Here is a 20,899-nt window from a genome sequence, read left to right as displayed (position 1 = left end):
ATAACAGTGAAATGAAACGGCATATTTCCTAAAAACAGAGCCAAGCGGGGAGTAGTAGGTAGAGAGCAAATAAGAGAGGGCCGAGAACCGACCCCTGAGGGACCCCATATGAAATTGGAGCTGTGGAAGACATCAAGTTGTCGATTTTAACACAAAAACTCCGACTAGTGCTCAGGACGAGAGATTAAAATACGGGTTAATGGAAAATGTGATGTGCAATTTCACAGCACACATCTTCCCACTGCAAAAAGGGAACTAAAAATAAGTAAAAATTTCTTGAAATGAGTGTAGTTTTCCTTGATTTGAGCAAATAAATAAGACTATTTGCCAATGGAATGAATATTTTACCCCTAAAATAAGATAGATTGGATATCCTGCACTTGAAATAAGATGATGGAGATGAATTGTTCCTATATTAAGTGCAAAAACCTTATTCCATTGGCAGGTAGTGTTATGCATCTGCTCAAATTAAGCAAAAATACAATAATTTCAAGAAAATTTTACTCCCTTTTGTTCCCTTTTTGCAGTGCCCCTGGTGGTAAAGTTTAGCAAATACAGGTCAGGACACAGAGGGAGCCAACTGCATGAAGGTTCGAAGGGTTAAATGCTTTATTGGTTCAATTTGGTTCATTTCATGACAGGTGAGATTGTTGTTGATAACAGCTGGAACATCTGCATTTAAGGCAACAAAAAGAAGAACAGTAGCATGAACCGTCTGTTTTTTTGGGAGGAGGCCTCTGAAAGAAGTCGCAGCATGGCACACAGCAGAACAAAGGCAGCTTGTTTCATTAAAAAAAAACAAAAAAAAAAAAAACATTATTTACAGCCTAAAAATGTAGCAGTTGGTCAAAATGTTCATCGTTTATTCTATGAATGGAGAAATCACCGAGATGTGGGACAACAGAAGACGACGTCTACAGAGAGGAAAAGTCGAACCACGTCTTCGTCACATTTTGAAAAACCACGGCCGACAAAATACTGCGAGCCGGATCAGAACGGGTCAGGCATCTCAGAGTAAACTACCCGTTTGGTTTTATTTTTTAAACACTGAAAGCAACTAATAAGAAGTGATTCAACAAGCGAGCCGGACTCCATGAACAAAAGACGCATCGGAAACAAACATCCTGCCTTCGGTTCGGCTCCTCGGACTCATTTTTTCGGCCGCACGCCCTTTTTCTTTCTCGAAGCGAGCGATCTGGTTAAAGATGTCCAACAGGTTAGACGGCAGGTTTTTCTTGGGCCTCCCGTCCTCTCCGGGAACCTGGTCTCGTCTCCCCCTCTCCGCTCCCCCTCTCCGCTCCCCCTCTCCCCGTCCGTCTCCTCCTTGCTCTCGTACCTACCATCGCAGGAGCTCCTCGCGGACGAGTCCTTCCTCGCCCGGTTCCTTCCTGGACCTTCCAACCCAAAGCTGGGTCGGCGAGAATACTCGGCCTCGGCGGAAGAGCAGGACAGCCTGCGCGCCGGGTTCTCCTCCACGCCGCCTCTCCCGCCTGCCCTGCTCCTGTCCCTGCTCCCTGTCCTCCCGCCTGCCTTCTCTCTCTCTGGGCTCCTGCTGGCTCTCCTGTTACTCGACCCACTGTCTGCTCTGTCCCTCCTCTTCCTCTCCCTGCGGGAGGAGTCCGACTCTTCGCCCCCTGAAGCTGCTGCCAGAGAATACGGCTGACCGATCTTCCCGTCGCTCCCTCCCCACCCGGCCACGCCGTCCTCCTCCTCCCCCCCGCCGCCGCCGCCGCCGAACACAGGCCCGCCCCTCTGGTTAAGGAAGGTGGCGGAGGTGTTGGCGGGCGGCGGACATCCGTCCTCCTCTTTCTCCGTCCTGCCTCTCCCGCTCTTACCCTCCTCACTCTTCCTGCGGTGGTGCTTGCTCTCTCGCCCGGACTTCTTCCGCTTCTTCTTTTTCTTCCTAGACCTCCTGCGCGAGGAGGAGGAGGAGGAGGATGACGAGGAGGAAGAACGGGTACTGGAGGAGGAGGAGGACGAGGAAGATGATCGCTTACGCTTCTTTTTCGCCCTGAAAACAACAAAAAAAAGCGAGACGTCCAGTAAAACATCTTTTAAAGGGGAAGTCCGGTCAACAAGGAAAAATCAGGGTATCATTAGCTATAACTAAAACTAATACGTTTGTGGTTATTTAATGAACTTATCTTTAATCAATAAGAAAATAAAAACATAAATTGTCGTCTGAATCACTGTGTATGGGGGCTGACATTACTGCCCATATTTGGGCAGTAAGGGGCGTTTGACATCACATCCTGGGGCGTGGAAAAGCGGAAGCGGCGACAGCATTTCTCTCCGCTTTCCATGCAAAGTCAATAGGAGCCGTTCTACACAGCTGCGATCATCAATAATTTTTTCGGATTTCCAGAGGACTTCACCACTGACATTCCCAAGAGCTTTTGCTGAAGCAACAATGCCCACGTGCATGGCCATCGGATGTTCCAACACAACTGGTAAAAGTAGAAAAAACATTGCTTATTTCAACTTTCTGATTCATGAGCCACCGGGCTCGTTGCTGGATTGCCAACTTGAACAGAGCGGATTTGCCATCTAACTTCTGGCCAGAGAGAAAACACGTCATATGCAGCGACCATTTTGAAGAAGAATGTTTTGAACATGACATGAGAGCGAGGATTTTCGGTAAGTTATTTTTTATTTTAGAATTTTTTATTTAGAATTTGCGGGGATGGTCACCGAGCAGAGGGGCGGAGGGATACCACATGTGATGTGGTATCCCTCCGCCCCAGCATGTGCTGGAACGCTCTTATATTTTAATATTTATACAATAATGACCACCTGCCCTACTAGAGGGCAAATATAACTCAAGTCACTTCAGCGATCTCTCCTCCGCTGTGTGTGTGGTTGTGTGCGCTCCGCTGCAGCGCCGGCAAAAGCCTTGCTGCGGCGGAGCGCGCGCACACACACACACACACACACACACACACACACATACACACACACACACACACGTGTATACATATATACTGTAGGACCCGACTGAGTTTGCACTGGAAATAGGTAGGCTGGATTCCGTCAAAAGTCCGGTTTCTGTCAAGAAACTCTTCTAAAAAATCCATATCGCTATCAGATGATGATAGCTCCACAGAACTCTCATCACTGTCACTAAGTACTTCATCACTCTCTGCTTCGTACAGAGCACCAGTCACCATGTTGGAAAATAGTGCGCCGTGACAAACAGAGCGTTGAAACTTGCTCAACTGCGGGTCCGCCGAGTGACGTCAAAAAATAGGAGGTGACAGTACTATTCTTGACCAAAATGGATTCCTCCACATAAACATGATTAAATGAAAATTATTCATAATTAAAAAAACGTATAATTTTTTGCACAGTATGTAGTAGTTTTGTATTTAAAGTACTTTCAGTGGTTTGAATTCTGATTTTGACCGGACTTCTCCTTTAAGTTAAAGCGGCTGATGCGTTTAGAAAGGTGGGTTATGTGAGCCATACCTTTTCTCCTCCTTTAGGATCTTGCGTAATTTCTCAGCGCTGATCTGGCTGCTTGTAGCTTTGGCGGGCTCCTTGGCCAGAGCTTCCTCTCGCAGGCGAATCGATTTCTTTACAGGCGGCGGACAGACAAGGCAGCACAGAGGCACGCAGGCAAAAGGCCGCGGAAGCACGTTCGAAAACATTCACGCCACGAGACAGAAAGTACATCAGAAAGACCCAAAATACCATCCGTCCAGTCGCATGGGGACGGTGAGGATGAGTTTTTTTTTAAGAGCAAAGGAGGTTAAAAAAAAGAGAAATATGTTGCAGAATGAATGAGAGTCAGATATTTACCATATACGTGGGCGTTGGGTGCAGCGGTGAGCGGCAGAGGCACAGACAGATGTGCGGGTAAATTCACACAGCATTTGTTTGCCGGAGCGATCGGAGCACGTTGCAACGTTACCATGTTAGGGAAGCATGTTTTTTCCACGGCACGCACCGGTTTCCAGAAGGAGGAAGAGACGTTTGCACAGTGCAGGTTGTGTGTTTCGAACCCCCCACAAGGCAGGTGGCAGAGAGTCGGTGCAGCGGGAGGGTCAGAGGTGGAGTGGGGGGGTGGGGTGGGGGGAGCAGAAACACAAACAGACCAAACACCTCATCAGTATTACAAACCATTGGGACCAAAACAATAAAATGCTTTCATTTTCCACATGAAAGTCTGGTTTAAAGTTAGGTAAAAAAAAAAAAAGAAACAAGTCGGCAGACCACAGATTTTATATATATATATATATATATATATATATATATATATATATATATATATATATATATATATATATATATATATATATATATATATAAATAAAGGGGTGCATGATACATCTGTATTAATATTGGTTTGGGTCCAATATTAACAGATGTTTATTTCCATGTTCCTCTATGTTCTTGTTTTTTAAGAGGGGTTGGTCATGTGACAGCGATGGTTTTGCATCATTGTGGGGTTTTAAATGAAGTGCATATAAAAAATAAAACAAAAAAAGCAGTGTGTCTAGACTATAACCCGGATTCAAAAATTCAGTAAGCATAGTTTTGCAATTTGTACAAACTTTGACTCAATTTGAGCATCACAGAAACGTAAATGCGTGTGAATGCAAACAAATAAAATCCCTTTAACTGCTAGAATAGTTTTCTTAGGTCTTATCATCTGTAGTTTCCAGAAATTGTGCTGCAAAGCGTGGCCTTCTGATTGTTATAGTGTGGTATGGGACCCTAGCATTAAGGTTTTTATTATTTTTTATCTGGACTAAAATAAAATTATTTCTATCAAAAAATAAACAAACAACTAGAACTCTTGGATTTGTTAGGCTTCTACGTGAGCCAGGAAACCTGAACTAAATGCAGATTTTTAAAGCATAGTTGCTTCCTCTAGGACCTTGATTTCCAAATAAAATGAATATTTTTTTATTTTCACCTTTAAGGGTTTCATCTAGCATTTTACCCATACAAAGTTTTAGAGCCACATTCAGTTCAAAGTGAATTCAAATTGGTCCAAACAGTATCAGGATACCTTTTTGGATTTTTAACAGTTTATTTTTGTCAGCTTGCCAAGAAATTAAGTTATTTACAAGTGTCTGCAGATTGGTTGGTACGTTTATTTTACAGTTGATACAAGGTTTACAAACTAGTTGATACAGATGAAACTTTCTGCAACTTACTGCAATGACTGAAATGTGCATCAGCGGGTCAGACAAACTCAAAAAACAAAACAAAAAAAAACAAAAAAACAGAAATTGGTCAGCAAAAGCATGATTGGTGCATCTGCAGCTAAAACATGAGTTACTCACTCCTCCCATGACACGTTTATTGTGAATATCCAATCAAATTCAAAGTGCTGATAATTTTCCTGCCACTCGAAGCAGATTCTACTAAAAATGCTGATTTTAAAGCACCAGTGCACAAGGTTACAACGTATGGAAGGAGTTTACATCCCAACGCTGGCCGTCAGCGTTTATTTTAGTTCACCATTTTAACCATCTTATTTCCATTTTAACCATCTTATTTCCAGCTCATGAAAAACTACTTTAAAAATGTTTGGAAAATATGAAAAAATGTTGGAAGAAGCCAACAATGGTGGCGGCGGGATGTCGTGTATGAAGCAGCTTATTTTGAAAAATCAGAAGCCTAACTATTAGTAGAATTTAAAGTGAGGATCTAAGTCATTTGGCTTATTTCTATCCAAGTCAAAATAAAAAAAACAGATTTTAGAAATGTTTGTGATGTTTAATAGAAAAACTGAACTTGTGAAACCTTTGGGTAATTATGATCACCCAAAGGCCTTTATTCTTTCATCTTTCATAAGAAAAGTGAGAATTTGTCGCTGCTGGTGAAGGTACTGGTTTTACAGAAATGTAACATTTATTTAGATTTTTTGTCCTATTATCAAACCATCCCACAACGGTAAGCCTGACTAATCTTCCCTGAAGCTATTGTTGTTAATTTAATATTTAATATGAGCGCAGACAGCCCTCCCCAGGTAAGACGTGGGCGTTCTGGCCCGCTCACCTGTATGGTGTCGTTGATGTTGTGCAGGGCTTCTTTGGCCTCAGGATTTGAATCATCCAGAGACAGAGCTCTCCTGTACAATCCCTCTGCTGTGACCAGTTTCTCCTGCTCTTCCAGCCTATCGCACAAAAACACGCACACAACAAAAACGTGTAAAAAAAAAAACAACGAAAAAAACAGTCATTGTGTTTCACCCGATTCGGTCTCAGATGTCAGGTTTCACTTTCTCCAAAACCTTACACCTCATCGGACGTCGTTTCAGGACACGTTTTATTTACGGATGCACCTGATTATAGTCCTAGAAACACACCTGATGTTATTCTTGCATAATTTACCTGATGCACTGCAAAAATTGGAACGAAAAGGAAATAAAATTTGCTTATAATGAGTGTATTTGTCCTTGATTTGCGCACGCAAGTTTAAATGATGATGCCAATGGAATAAGATTTTTTTTGCACTTAAAATAGGAACAACTCATCTCCATCATCTTATTTCAAATGCAGTATAGCTAATTATCTCATTTTAGGGGTAAAAATACTGTGATGGGATCTGCAAGGTTTGTTGATGAAGGAATGCAGTCGATACTCGGCCGACATTCATTAGATAATTAGACAATCCCTCATGAGTACAAACAGCAGAGAATAATAAAACGGGTGTTTCCTATAGCTTTAGTGCGACAAAGGCGTCTGTAACCTGAGTAAAGGAGAAGAAAACATGACAATGAGCTTTTTTTAGAGATAATTCCCATAATATTTAGGTTCCGTAAGGCAGTGAAATTACCAGGCACATAATGGAAATGATCCCAAACTGCAATAACAAAACTAAAAACTGAAAAAAGGAAACTAGAATTTTCTTGAAATCAGTCTATTTGTCCTAGACTTAAGCAGACACGCATACATGATCTGGCAATGGAATAAGATTTTTGCACTTAAAATAGTAACAACTCATCTCCATAATTTTATTTCAAGTGCACTTTATTTAATTATCTTATTTTAGGGGTCAAAATACTCATTTCATCGACAGATAATCTTATTTTGCTGCTCAAATTAAGGGCAAATACACTAATTTCAAGACCATTTGACATATTTCAGTTTCTTTTTTTTGCAGTGAAGAGCAGCGGAGACAAACAATACAACCGTCTCCTCCAGCGTGTCAGTACTAGATTATTTACTCAACATATTTACGCCTAATAGTGCTGCTTTCACGCAGCGCAGGGGTTTGCAGAAGGATTATTAACAATAATTGAAAATTCCCCCTGAAGACGACAGATTCAGCTAAAATCAAAGTCTAGAAGCGCTGCCCTTTCTGAAATAAAACAGAAAGCTGATGTTTTTTTTGTTTTGTTTTTTTCAAGGCCAATCTGACTTTTATTCAAGTTTTAGGTCTGGACATTTAATGTTTTATTATTTTAAATGAGGCAAAACAAGATATAGAATAATGGTAATTAATTAGGGCAAAATTATTACAGCAAAGTTAAAATCCAACTATTGAAAACGTTTAGTCCACTTAAAGTGTTCATCTAAACACACTTTTGACATTCTCTTTAATTTCATTGTAACATCTATCCAATGATATTCAATTGCTCAAATGCAGATTTTGGGGCATTAAAATCTGCTTTGAATTCAATTGTTAAAATTGGCTGATTACTGCAAGAGTTGTCAAACTGACTCAAACACTGTTCTTATATTGCTAGACCAAGAAGAGTTTATTGTTGTTAAATTAAGTTATTCTAAATAATTTGCAAACTGGATGACCGTTTAATACGACAAATGAGCAAATCAATGATTTACACATTAATTTCCTACAAAAAAAATAAATTTAAAATTATCATATTTTGAAGAGCAGGAAAAAATTAACATTTGTTTTGGTTTTAAATAATGCATTTTTTGTGAAAATGGTCTCAAACATCCCACTTTTAAGGAAATATATTTCTGATCTTCACATTTATAATATTCACTGAAGACTGACAACAACCAGTGGTTAAAAACAGCAGAAGTTAAGGCGCGCTCAGAATGATGTGCCGGAGGCGCTGCTTACTGTTTTCCTCGCTCCACCAGAGTCTGGCAGAGGTACTTCTTGGCGTTACGGTGGTCCGGACAGTTTTCCAGAGCCAGTTCAAAGTCGGAGATGGCCTTCACGATGCCGCCTTTGTTAGCATATCTGGGAGTAAAAAGAAAACAGAGAAAGACGGAAGAAAACAACCAATTATGTGAGAGGAACCGTATGAACTGTGGAGATTTTGTTACTCAAACCCTGCGTTTGCAGTAGGAAGAGCAGGAAGACATTTGCACAGGAAGTGTGTAAAGACCATGCATCTTATTAACCTGATCATTATTATGACCTTCATTTAAGCAGCTATAACGTAACACTGGGAGTACAGGATCAAAAACAATAAGGAGACGATAAATCGTGTCTTTCTGTGCCTTTTAAAATTACGTTCATGATGACTAAAAAGTAGTTTGGTAGGATGGAAGTCCTGATTTCTATGCAAATCTGTATAATGAAACATAATACAGAGTTATATGGAGTAGGGCTGCACAATTAAGTGCATTTGTAATAAAAGAAAAACTAAATTTCTAAAATCACAGAAGTCTGCAGTTTTTGGCTACGTAACAATTAATGGATCAGACCTTTAGGTGTTAGTAATTATGTTTAAAGTGGGTTTGCTCCACATGGAAGAGAGATGCAGCAGTGAGATAATCTAGTTTATTATTTGTTTTAGAGTTTATATAATCATATTTTTGCCAGAAACTTTCAGGAATCTCACTATAGCATTAAGTAGTCATCAGACTGTTTAATACATAGACTTGTTTGTTGGTTTAACTTTATGTTCAACAAGGATTCATGTCCAAGTCAATTAAATGCTGATCTCTTGAATAATAACAATAATAATATTCTGATTAATGAAAACAGTTACATTTCTTGTTTTAAACTGTCCTTGTTTACAAACATCTTTATCTACAGGCTATTTTTTGTTGCTTGTGGTTAATGCAGAGAAAAGTCCAAATTAAATTGTTGAAATAAACCACAATTCTGATTTTTGGCTAAATGACCCAGCTCTAGTGTAGAATCTAATTTCTTTAGATTCTAATCTGATGAGCAGTGGAGTTAAAAATGTTCTTCCTCATATTTTAACTGAATAACCGCTGAACAACCTCAGCACCACAACCGGCTTTTATTTGTGTAAACAGACGAGGAATTTGGGTCGCACAATCAGACACAATCTCCGGATCTTAACAGCGATCGGATCTTTGACACACAAGGAAAACGCAAACACAGTGAAAACTCACAGAGCTCCTCGCGCCACCAGCGCTTCCACGTTATTAGCATCGATCTCCAGCGCCTTGTTGTATTCGTTCATGGCCTCCACATGGCGGCCGTGCTTGAAGTGGTCCACACCTGCGCGGACGCTGGCGCCCAGAGCAAAGAAGAGTCAGACAGGCGGCCGGGGAAAATACTTCTGCAGCATTGATGGTTGTATAAAGATTTAGCAGGTTGGTGTTACCACTTCAAGGCCCAGGTTGCAGACTGCTTCTTTCTGATCGCAGAAGCAAAATCCTCCTCCTGGAAAAGTTTACTGTGAAGAGAAAAGGTCAAACAAAACGGTCAGAAAGCTTCCTAAAAGGTTGAACTAGTAGGAAGCAAAGCACAAATCAAACAACGTCACAGTAATGAGAAATATGCAGTTTAACTGCACTCGAGGTTGTTATTTTTTTTTAATATTACATAATTGTTGTTGTTTTTTTATATCTAATTGGCATGTGTCGCTATGCCATTATCAGGAAACCGCAGCTCAAGGAAGTACAAATAATTTCAGGCGGATTCCTTCAGCGACTGCAGAGTCTCACCCTCCGCTACCAACGTTAAACATGACAGAAACTTAAAGCTGCTTTTTTTTTTTTAAGACCCCAAACTCACCACTGCAACCCTCGCATCATCGACGGGGGATTGGTGTCGCTGATTCCCACCTTCTGCAGCAGGTACTCCACCACGGACGGGTTTTCGTAGCCGTGGCACCTCGTCAGGATTCGGTCGTACGAGTCGCTGGAGGCGGCGGCGCTGACGCTGCGCCTGAACGACAAGCAGAAAATACTGAACCCCAACGCAAACTGCACGTATTACAACCCACACACCCAAATGTCTATGGAGTAGGGCTGGACGATAATTCAATAACAACAGATATATGATATGATGATAGAAAAAGGGTCATTAAAAAGTTCAATAGAATAAATGTTTTTCTTCCTTTTGTATTTTAGTCATGTAGGCTAATATTACAGTCATTATATCCTCCCAGCCAATCACAACGCAGACCCAGGAACTAAGCTCCGCCCCTTCAAAGAGTTCAGAGAACACACGTTATTTTTTTCCTATTTTTAAAAACTTGCAGTTTTGGTAAAAAGTTGGTTGAATAGAGGGTTGAGTTTGAATTCAGTGTTTGTGTCTGTATCTAAAAATAAGTCATTAAGCAGCGGCATACAATGCCCAGGGCTGCTCTGAATTTGTTGATAATTATTGATATTTGTGTCTTTGTGGTTTAGTGACCTGACACACTTCATACAATTAGAGAAAATAAAATATACTCTAAGGGGATCCAAGGACAAATTTTTCTCTGTCTGGGGTCCGATATTGACACATTTAGGTAAACTTAAAACTGTGCCCACTTAATGATCCTCTGGCAGTCATCCTGCGTTTGAATCTGTGATATTGATTAAACCCATGTGTACCATGTTTTGTGAGGTGCACAGCCTTTTTAAAAAAGGTGCACAGCCTTTTTTTTTTTTAAATTCTATTTACTTTTTTTATTAAAATTATATATATATATATATATATATATATATATATATATATATATATATATATATATATATATATATATATATATATATATATATATATATTAGGGCTGGGCAAGTTAACGCGTTAATTTCGCGTTAATTCATTAGACTATTAACGGCGATATTTATTTTATCGCGCATTAACGCATGTTGCTCACATCATGCTTTCAGTCAGTGTCAGTCAGCAGGCTGACTGCAGCGCGCTGTCACGGCAGCACTCTCCCGCCCCCCCTCCCCTCTACATGGCTCAGCGGCGCCAGCCAATCAGCACGCAGGCTCAGCCTGGCCCGCGCACTCAGCTCTCACACAAACTTAATACACAAACAGCTGAGAGAGAACGCAGCAGCGAAAAAACATGAACAGAGGAAGTAGCACCGTTTGGCTTTATTTTAATACCGTAAATGAAATCAAGCTGTATGTTTTGTAAAAAGCCGGTTCATTTAAGTGGAAACACAACAAATTTATCTAAGCACGTGAAAAAACATGAAAACGTCGAGCCCCAGAAACGGAGAGAGGAGACGAAACTTCTCTCATTGCCCCGACAGACCCACAGACGTCTCTGACTGAGGCGTTTCAGTCCTCCAGGGAACATCCAGGTAGATCAGTGGATGGATGGATGGATGGATGGATGGATGGATGGATGGATGGATGGATGTTACTGGAGCCCACACATAACATGTAATTAAGACCTTGAAAGAACCTAGTACATATATTAAAAAGTGTTATTTAAGATAAGATAACATTAGCTAATCCTTTTTTTATCCACGACGGGGAAATTTATAGGATTAAAGCAACAGGCAGGTGCACACAACATAGACAAAATTACATAAGGATTGAAATATATAAGAGGTGGATTAGCGAAAAAACACTGAACATAACATTATTATTATTATTATTATTATTATTATTATTATTATTATTATTATTATTATTATTATTAATATTATTATTATTATTATTAAATTGTAATAATAAAATAAAAAACCACAAAACCCAAAAGGTCAACAGTTTCATGATACATCAAGCTTAGGGACTGGCTAATATACAGCAGGTCAAAAAAGGCCATATTTTGGCTGCAGTGCTTGTTCTCTTATGAAGAAAAGATCAACTAGTGCACTAAATTCAATAGATGGGTTGAAAATATCCAGTATAAAATAAGTGGTACAAATGTTACAACACTTTTGTTCATATGGCAGCAGAACATTAAAATAAAAGTGCTCTTTACACTACTTTTGAATTCATTCTTGGAGTTTGTAAATACAATGCGATTAATCGCGATTAATCGCGATTAATCAGGGCGATTAAATATTTTAATCGTTGCCCAGCCCTAATTATATATATATATATATATATATATATATATATATATATATATATATATATATATATATATGATTTTTTTTTTTTTTACTGTTCTGGTTTATTTTTGTATTACCTTCAATTATCTACTCTTGCTGGATTGGTGTCAAATGTTCTTGGGATGGGGGGGGCTTAAAATATAAATATGAGTATCATGTCTCTTGTTATTGAAATTATATAACGTATCACTGATGCTCAATAAAAAAAGTATTAAAAAAATAATAATTATTGATATTGAAGAATATGATTTCTATTTTATCGATATGTTGGGGTTTTTTTTCTATATCGTCCAGCTCTACTACAGAGATTGTTCAAGGTTCAGGAACTCATACAACTACCGTCAGCATTTTGAGTCCGGATAAAGAGCTAAACGTGCAGATCAGTCAAATAATCTGTTTCACGTTAAAATGTTACCAGTTTTTAAACTGTTTTTGTGCCGCACTTAGATTTCTTCCAGTCTTTGTAAAGGTGACAATAGACACAATTAACATGACACTGTTCAGCAGCATGACTGACTGGTTCAATGATTGTTGATGTATTTTTATCTAAGCCATTTCCTATATAGTTAAATGGTAAATCGTCTATACTTGTAGAGAGTTTTAGAGTTTTTAATACCTGAGGACCCAAAAGCGCTCGCCGGGCCCTCTGACCACCGCCAGCAGCCAAAAGGTGGGTGAACTGTCCTGGCCAACGACCCAGCGGGGCTCCAGAGCCACCCGAGTGTTTTTACCTGTAGTGTATGGGCAGATCCTCTCTGGCTATGACGCCCAGTTTGATGTGCTCCAAGTTGGGAGAAAGAGAGGCCTGATGGAGGGACACTGTGATCTTCTCCTGGAACCGATCAATGTCTTTCACAGCAGCTGCAGAGCAAAAAAAAACACAAGCAGATTAAGAAAAGAGCCTTTTTTGCTCTATAAGACAGAAAACATTAGACATTATTTGTCTTAGACATGTGCTAAACAGACAGGATTACATAAAACTGCCACTATAAAATACAATAAACAAACATTCAATACACATATTGCACATTAAACTACAGAAAGTGCAGAAACAACATGTACAGCTCAATAAAAACCACAGATATGCCAACAACAAACCACCAACACAGCAAACCAAATCATCTACATAGCCTTCATACATCCACGTACTATATGCCTACCCTATGTAATAATCTGATGCAGGTAGGGAGGAATGAACGTGTATAATTATTAAGTTTGCAAATGGCCGCTCTACACCATTTTACAGAAGCTAGCAGTTCATACTGTGAACATGTGTGAGCCGGAGGAAGGACTCCTCGTAAATCGGAGGGATAATCAGTCCTCCCTGTGACCCTCATTGCAGATTTAACCAGATGATTGAGTTAAACATATATAATAACATAATATCAGCGGCTGAAATAACAACATTGAAGAAGGATGCACGATCTGTCGGTATTACTATTGGTATGGGTCCAGTATGTAAAACTGGGCCGATATTGTTTTACACCGAACAGGAATTCAACCCAACCAGGATGTGCTCAACAATATCTGGATGCAGTTAAAAAAGGAAAGAAAAACAAAGAAAAACTATTTCAGGCAATATGCAAGAGTATGGTAATTATATATAAAGCGCACCATCAATTTTTGAGAAAATTTAAGGATATTAAGTGCGCCTCATAGCCTGAAAAATACAGCATTTATTTTTCTGCCTGTGACTTTTAAGCTGATGATTTATTTAAGGCGCTCACCTTTAATCAAGTCCCCGATCTGATAGTAGGAGAGAGGATCATCATGGCTGCTGGTGGAGGGAATTTCCCTGATGTGACAAAGAGCCTAAAGGCAGAAACAAGAGAAAAGAGCATAAAACAACCAGGGAACGTTTAGAAAATTAGAATATGTGCTCAAATGATGTCAGATTAAAACTGAAAATAACCTCCCTGCAAAAAGGGAACTAAAAGTAAAATGTTCTTCAAATGCGTGCATTTTTCTTAGATTTGAGCAGGTAAATAAGATTTGTTGATGAAATACGATTTTTGCACTTAAAATAGGAAAAACTCTTTTCTATCATCGTATTTAAAGTGCTGTATATCTAATTATCTTATTTTAGGGGTCAACATACTCATTCCATTGGCAAATAATTTTATTTATCTGCTCAAAGGAAGGAAAATACACCAATTTCAAGAAAATTTAACTTACTTTTAGTTCCCTTTTTGATGTGCTTTAAGCAGGTATTAAATATACTTTTCATTAAGTCCATTTCTGCAATAAAATAATCTTTTGTTGGCTTGGTGTAATATTCTCATATTAAGTTTTCTGTTTTCATTAGCTGTCAGTAAAAATGGCCATAATTAACAGAAATGGTTTGAAAGTCTGTGTAATTATTTGGTCACACAATTTGGTTAACGAAATAAATTAACTTTTCAATAATATTCTAACTTATCTCCAACTTCTGGATTGTGGGACAGAAAAGTTATTTCTTATGGTATCTAACGGGTCTGCGTTCTACGTGGAACAACGCAGCCCAGATATATCATAATAGTATTTTTTTTTTATTGCAGGGCTTAAGAAACTGCAACATAACACCTCTTTGCTGGATCCAAATCTAATTCATACTGCCTGGCTGCAAATGGACAAATCCGGTTTGGCTAGAAGTCTCCCGTGTGGACTTACGGACAATTCCAGATCCTCGATGTCTCTCTTCAGGCCTCCCGCCATGCACAGCAGCGTGAGGAAGAAGCCATACTCCCTGATGTTGTTGATCCGTCCCACCACGACGTCTCCTCTCTCCAGGTCCCTGTAGATCATAGATCTCCTCTCCTCATACGGCAGCTCCATGAACAGCTCCGCCGGCGGCATGATGGCGTACGGTTCTGAAAGAGCACGCACGCGTTTAGGCTACGCTAACACTGCAGCCTGATGTGACCCAACTCCGATTTTATTTGCCCATATGCGACCTGGATCTGATCTTTTCATGATGGTCTGAACAACAGGGATTGTATTTTTTCAAATGCGACCCATATCACTTGGATATGTGGTCCTGAATCCGATACGCATATGATTTATTTCTAATGTAACCTGTGTCTGTACGGCCAGGTCACATTAATCCGACCTGTACGTCACTAATCTGCGTCCTGCACTGCAAAAAACACTGACAAAAAAAAAATAAAAATAAGTAACATTTTCTTAAAATTAGTGTATTTGTCCTTGATTTGAACAGGTAAATAAGATTATCTGCCAATGGAATGAGTATTTTTACCCCTAAAATATGATAATTAGATAAACTGCACTTGAAATAAGTTGATGGAGAGGAGTTCTTCCTATTTTAAGTTCAAAAATCTTATTCCATTGGCAGATTATCTTATTTACCTACTCAAATAAAGTACTAATACACTAATTTCAAAAAGATTTTAACTTATTTTAGTGCTGTTTTTGCAGTGTGCTATGCAGAAGTGGGGGAAAAAAAACAACACCCATGGCGGACAACAATGAGGAGAGCAGTCAATGGAGAGAAAGCTCTGGTTAGAAAAGAAATTAAAGATCGCAAAACGCGCGCCAGCATTATAATCCATGTTTACTTCCACAAACACTGAGGACGCTTGCTACGTGTGACGTCATCGCGTCCTCGACTGCGCATGCGCGACACTTAAGTTGTATGAATGCCAATGAAATAAGATTTTTGCACTTAATCTTATTTCAGATCACATACAAGTCGCATTTATTTGGAAATGTGAACGACCACAGAAAAAAAAAAAAAAAAAAAAAAATCAGATTTCACAAAAAAAATCAGAATTGAGCATTAAGGCCTGCAGTGTGAACGTAGCCTTTGACCATAAATGCATTCATCATCTAAACACGACGTTCCAGAGATGTTCTGCTGGGTTTCAGTCAGCTGGACGGCTTTTTTAACCTGGTTGTACCAGTAGTGATTAAAAGATGAGGAGGGAAAAATGTCTGTGGCCTCCACCTGCAGAACCATTCCTGTTTTTGGGTCGTCTCTTTAGTTCGCCTGTTGTTAATTTCATCGACACCAGAGCAGCCGACGCTGATTAACAACCCTCTCTAATACTGACTTGACAATATTACAGAAGCTTAAATTGATTGATATTAAACTCTGATGAAAAACTACTCCATGGATTTTTTTGTATTTTTCCCACACGCATTTGTTTTGTTTGTTATCTTGGTATTCATCACTTTGCAGAGAATTACTCAATAAAAAAAGAACAGTTGCTACTTTAAAAATATGGACGCAGACAAATTTGATGGCAGCTTTGCAAGTTGGAAAATATTCATTAGTCTCCTAAGAACTGGTTTTACTGGAAGCAAATGTACGGCTTAAATATGTAACGCAAGTCTAGTAAAAATAGGACGGGTCAGACGGAGTTGTTGGCGTCTCTAAAGAGACTATTAATCCTTGCATAATGCGTTTAAATCTAAATAGCATTAAAAGTACCCTGAAGCTGAAAGTGCCCAGACTAGAGAAAGCAGAGGTGAGAACCTGCTCGACGAGTTCAGGAAACAGATTACACGTCCTGATGTTAAAAGTAACATAAGGCCGTCTCCAAACCCCAAAGCCTGATTTATGCTAAATATGGAATAAGGGATGCCATTAAACTTTTTCCAATTTAAACTGCAGAGTTTATCCAACACCTGATGATGACGCTAGTTCAATTATAAACATTTAATCTTCTGTTTTCTGTGATTTTTTTTTTTTATCCTGTGGGATCAATAATTCGTTGTTTGAAAGGTTTCTGGCATCCAAAGGAAGGTTGTGGGTTAATTTGCCAGCAGACACACACCTCCATCTTCCTCCTCCTCATCATCCTGCGGTGGCGGGTTGGCGGTCCTCCACGCCGGGCAGAAGAGGATGTCGGCCTTCCTGGCGATGAACTGCTTCACCAGCGGACTGTCGCTCTCGTCTGCACAGCTTCTCACAGGAGAGCAAAAAAAAAAAAAAACATCCAGTCAGCAGCTTTCAGGCAAACTGGGTCACAGCAGAATATGAAAGGAACCAGTCCATCACTCAGCTGCCAGTTTGTCAGCTTGCAGACTCAAAGTTCAAGGAGAAATATGTACATTTAAACAAAACAAATCAGAAATGCCATATTTAAATGAAAACTTGTTTTTCAAGGAGTGGCTTATTTTCTAACGTGCTGACTCAGCACTGCTGAGGTTTACATGAACAATGAGACATGAGATGTTCATTGAACATCTCATGTCGGGCGGATCTGAGACAGAATAAAGCGACATTACTGACAGGTGAATCTGCATTGGCTCAGATACTGGCAGCTATTAAAAAGATAATGAGGAAAAAACAACATAATAGGTTTCAGGGTGCGGTAGTTTCATTGCTGCATACCGTTTATTAGGGCTAGACTGAACACTTTAAATCTATTAACTGGAAAAATTAACTCATTTTGTTAACGAAGGCTTTAAAATAAACTACAATTGTTTTTTTTCTGGACTTCATTTCCATTTGATGTCATTAACTGAGATCCACTTGTGGTCTAAAAGGGTTTCCCAGATTCAATAGAAGTTTCACATCGACACCAAACATGTTAATGTTTACAGCTTAGAAACCATGACGTATTATTTCATGAATGATTTATTGGTTTTAGCTTCAGGTTCATTTATTGCTGTTATTTCTAATTGACAAAAAACAAACAGATGGCTTTAAACTTTCCAAACCCACCGACCACTTCCAAGGTTCATTTTCTTTTATTTATTTATTTTTTACAGATTATTCCTGCCTTGTCAACATCATAATCACACCCGGGTTGAATTGTTGCATGAGGCTTTAAAAGAAAAAATAAATAAATAAATCAATCATGGCGGCTTTTTTGATTTAGAGTGTTTTAAAAAAAAACTATTTTTCTTACATTTCTTTTGAGTTTTCTTCTTTTGAGTTGAATGAGTTCCTCGGTTGATCTGCAGCTGTTCTGATTTTTCTAATAAATTTATTGTTTGATCCGACTGGTCACATAAATGATGTCGTTTTTGTGTTGTTAGTCTGTTGGTAAGGTCTCTTAAAGGAATCAGGAATCAGACATACTTTAATAATCCCAGGGGGAAATTGTTGAATGATTACTCCCATGTTACTGGGAGCGTTTTCCAATCTGAAATACTCAAGTCTTAGAGCATTTTGACTTGTTCTTAGCAAATATTCAATTTATGACTTAGAAAGGTTTTGCTTAGATCATGCCGAAATGTATTTAGTGGATCTGAAAATGGCCTGATGACTATGAGGCATTAGTGGGAGGCTGCTGATGGAGGAGGGGTCCCTGGGATGCTTTTCTGGGGCCATTTAGTCCTTGTATATAAGAGCCGTTTCTAGGATAGCATATTTTGTCTTTTGTTTTTGTGCAGATTTTTGTTAAAATGCATAAGCCAAGAGGTTCTGCCAGCCCAGCGCGTAGAGATCAGGGTTTGCCTCAGGAAAAAGGAGGCTCCGTTCCCTTCAGGACTGGGGTCAGCCATGCGGCTTGGTTACGAATGATGGCAAAACAGAGCAGGAGGTGGATATACGGATAAAGATGTGGACCTTAATGCGGCCTGCAGTGGCAAAGAAAGAGCTGAGCAAATAAAGCCACGCTCTTTATGGATTTATGGATCAGGAGAGTCTGACCAGATGCTTTTAGCAGTTCCTAAAACTTTGTATAAATCAAAAGGAGACGGAGCCTTTACAGCTCTGGCTCCTAAACTGTGGAATGAGCTGCAGCTGATGGTCAGGAAGGCCCCGTTTCTTTCTGTTGTTAAACTCCTTTAAAAACACAATTTCTCATTGGCTTTCCAACCCAGAGTTAATATCTGTGTCATAATGTTTTCCTTGTATTTGTTGTGTTTTTGATTTCTTTTGCACATTTGTTTAACTGTTTTATTGGTGTTCGACACCCCTGCCTTACCTACAATGAGCTGAAGATCTCTGAAGGTAAGAGGGGTGCCCACACTGCAAAAAGGGAACTAAAAGTAAAATTGTCCTAAATTAGTGTATTTTTCCCTGATTTGAGCAGGTAAATAAGACTACACTGCAAAAAACTGAATTAAAAAATAAGTAAAACTTTCTTGAAATTAGTGTATTTGTCTTTAATTAGAGCAGGTAAATAAGATGATCTGCCAATGGAATCAGTATTTTTACACCTAAAATATGATAATTAGATAAACTGCATTTCAAATAAGGTGGAGATGAGATTTTAAGTGCAAAACTCTTATTGCATTGGCAGATCATTTAAACTTTACTTATTTTTAGTCATGTTTTTGCAGTGCATTTGCCAATGGAATAAGAGTTTTGCACTTAAAACAGGAACAATTCATCTCCATCTTATTTCAAGTGCAGTATGTCTAATAATCTTATTTTAAAGGTAAAAATACTCATTCCATTGGCAGATAGTCTTATTTAGCTGTTTAAATCAAGGACAAATACACTAATTTCAAGAAAGTTAACATATTTTTTAATTCAGTTTTTGCAGTGTAGTCTTATTTACCTGCTCAAATCAGGGAAAAATACAATAATTTAGGGAAATGTAACTTTTAGTTCCCTTTTTGCAGTGTGGGCACCCCTCCTCCAGCCCACTTCAGACAAGCAGGTGAAAAATGAAGGGTGGGTTTACTTTAGATTATAGAGTCCAACTAATCCAGCCCTGCTTTGATTAATTTAAGTATTTTTTACATGGTTAACATGAGCGGATCAAAAGGCAGCCAGCTGTGAAATTAGCCATTTTAGCCCAGCGCTAACGCCGGAGTGGCACTTTGCGTGACTAAAACGTGTTGAATTGTGGCCACTCTGCGTGAAACGGTGCGTACCTTGCGTCGTGCGTGGCTTTGCTCAGGTCAGCCACCAGCGCCTGGAAGTCTGGGTTTTCCGCCTGCTCACATTTCAGCCTGTTCAGCAGCGACTCTCCGTGATGGACCAGACACTGGCTCAACAAGTCTCTGTCCATCCTCGGGTCTTCCTCACACCGCCGCCGCCGTCACATTTCTCCCCAGAGCCGACATATCCCCGCAGACGGCCCGCTAAAAACACGCCTGCGTGAAGGAGTCTTTCGGAAACAAAGACGGGCAAATGTTCGTAAATTTAAGCTACAGCGTCGCGTTGCGCCGTTAGGCTAACAGCCGGAAAATGCTAACGCTACGCGATGTGCAGGTTGTGCTGCTTGCTATCCTGGAAACGAGTCGTAATGTTTCCAAACACAGACAGTATATCGGCTAAATATCCCCTTCAACTCAAACAAGCCAGAAAAATCGCTACATTTTGCAGCAAGAGTTGTTCAAATACTCAAAATGTGACACCGTAGCTGATACTGTCCCGACCCAGTGCGCATGCTCACGTTGTGTTACATCATTATGAGCTGAAAGAAACAAGTCGTGACTAGGAACCATAGTGGCAATTTTGTGAAGTTAAATCTAATAATCAAATAAGCAAGATTTTTGTCACCCAAAAAAAAAAATTATACCCCAATATTCAATATATATTTTAAATCACTCATGGCATTGAACTTCTTTTTGTGTGAAAATTAATAATAATGTCTTCAATTCAATAAAAAATTATTTATATAGCGCCAATTTATGATACATGTCATCTCAAGGCACCTTACTAAGTCAAATTCAATCAAATTATACAGATTGATCAAAAAGTTTCTTCTCCAAGGAAACCCAGTATATTGCATCAAGCAGCATTCACTCCTCCTGAAAGAGCGTAGAGACACAGTGGACAGTCGTCTGCAT

The 20,899-nt window shown here is 39.3% G+C and overlaps 1 protein-coding gene across 1 annotated transcript; it reads right to left on the bottom strand.

The window, feature by feature from the left end:
* Positions 1–591: 591 nt before the first annotated feature.
* Positions 592–20,506, bottom strand: ttc14 (tetratricopeptide repeat domain 14). Its single transcript, XM_036140831.1, is given in 13 exon segments — positions 592–1,269; positions 1,272–2,011; positions 3,466–3,572; positions 6,010–6,127; positions 8,047–8,169; positions 9,300–9,419; positions 9,515–9,586; positions 9,928–10,080; positions 12,934–13,063; positions 13,930–14,014; positions 14,852–15,051; positions 16,978–17,105; positions 19,979–20,506. Coding segments are annotated over 13 exon segments (2,310 nt in total). The 5' UTR covers positions 20,116–20,506; the 3' UTR covers positions 592–1,072.
* Positions 20,507–20,899: the final 393 nt, after the last annotated feature.

This window comes from Fundulus heteroclitus, chromosome 9 (assembly GCF_011125445.2).
Source record: "Fundulus heteroclitus isolate FHET01 chromosome 9, MU-UCD_Fhet_4.1, whole genome shotgun sequence".
Lineage (NCBI taxonomy): Eukaryota > Metazoa > Chordata > Actinopteri > Cyprinodontiformes > Fundulidae > Fundulus > Fundulus heteroclitus.
The sequence above is the reverse complement of the archived record's forward strand: the minus strand, read 5'-3'. Positions and strand labels throughout refer to the sequence as shown.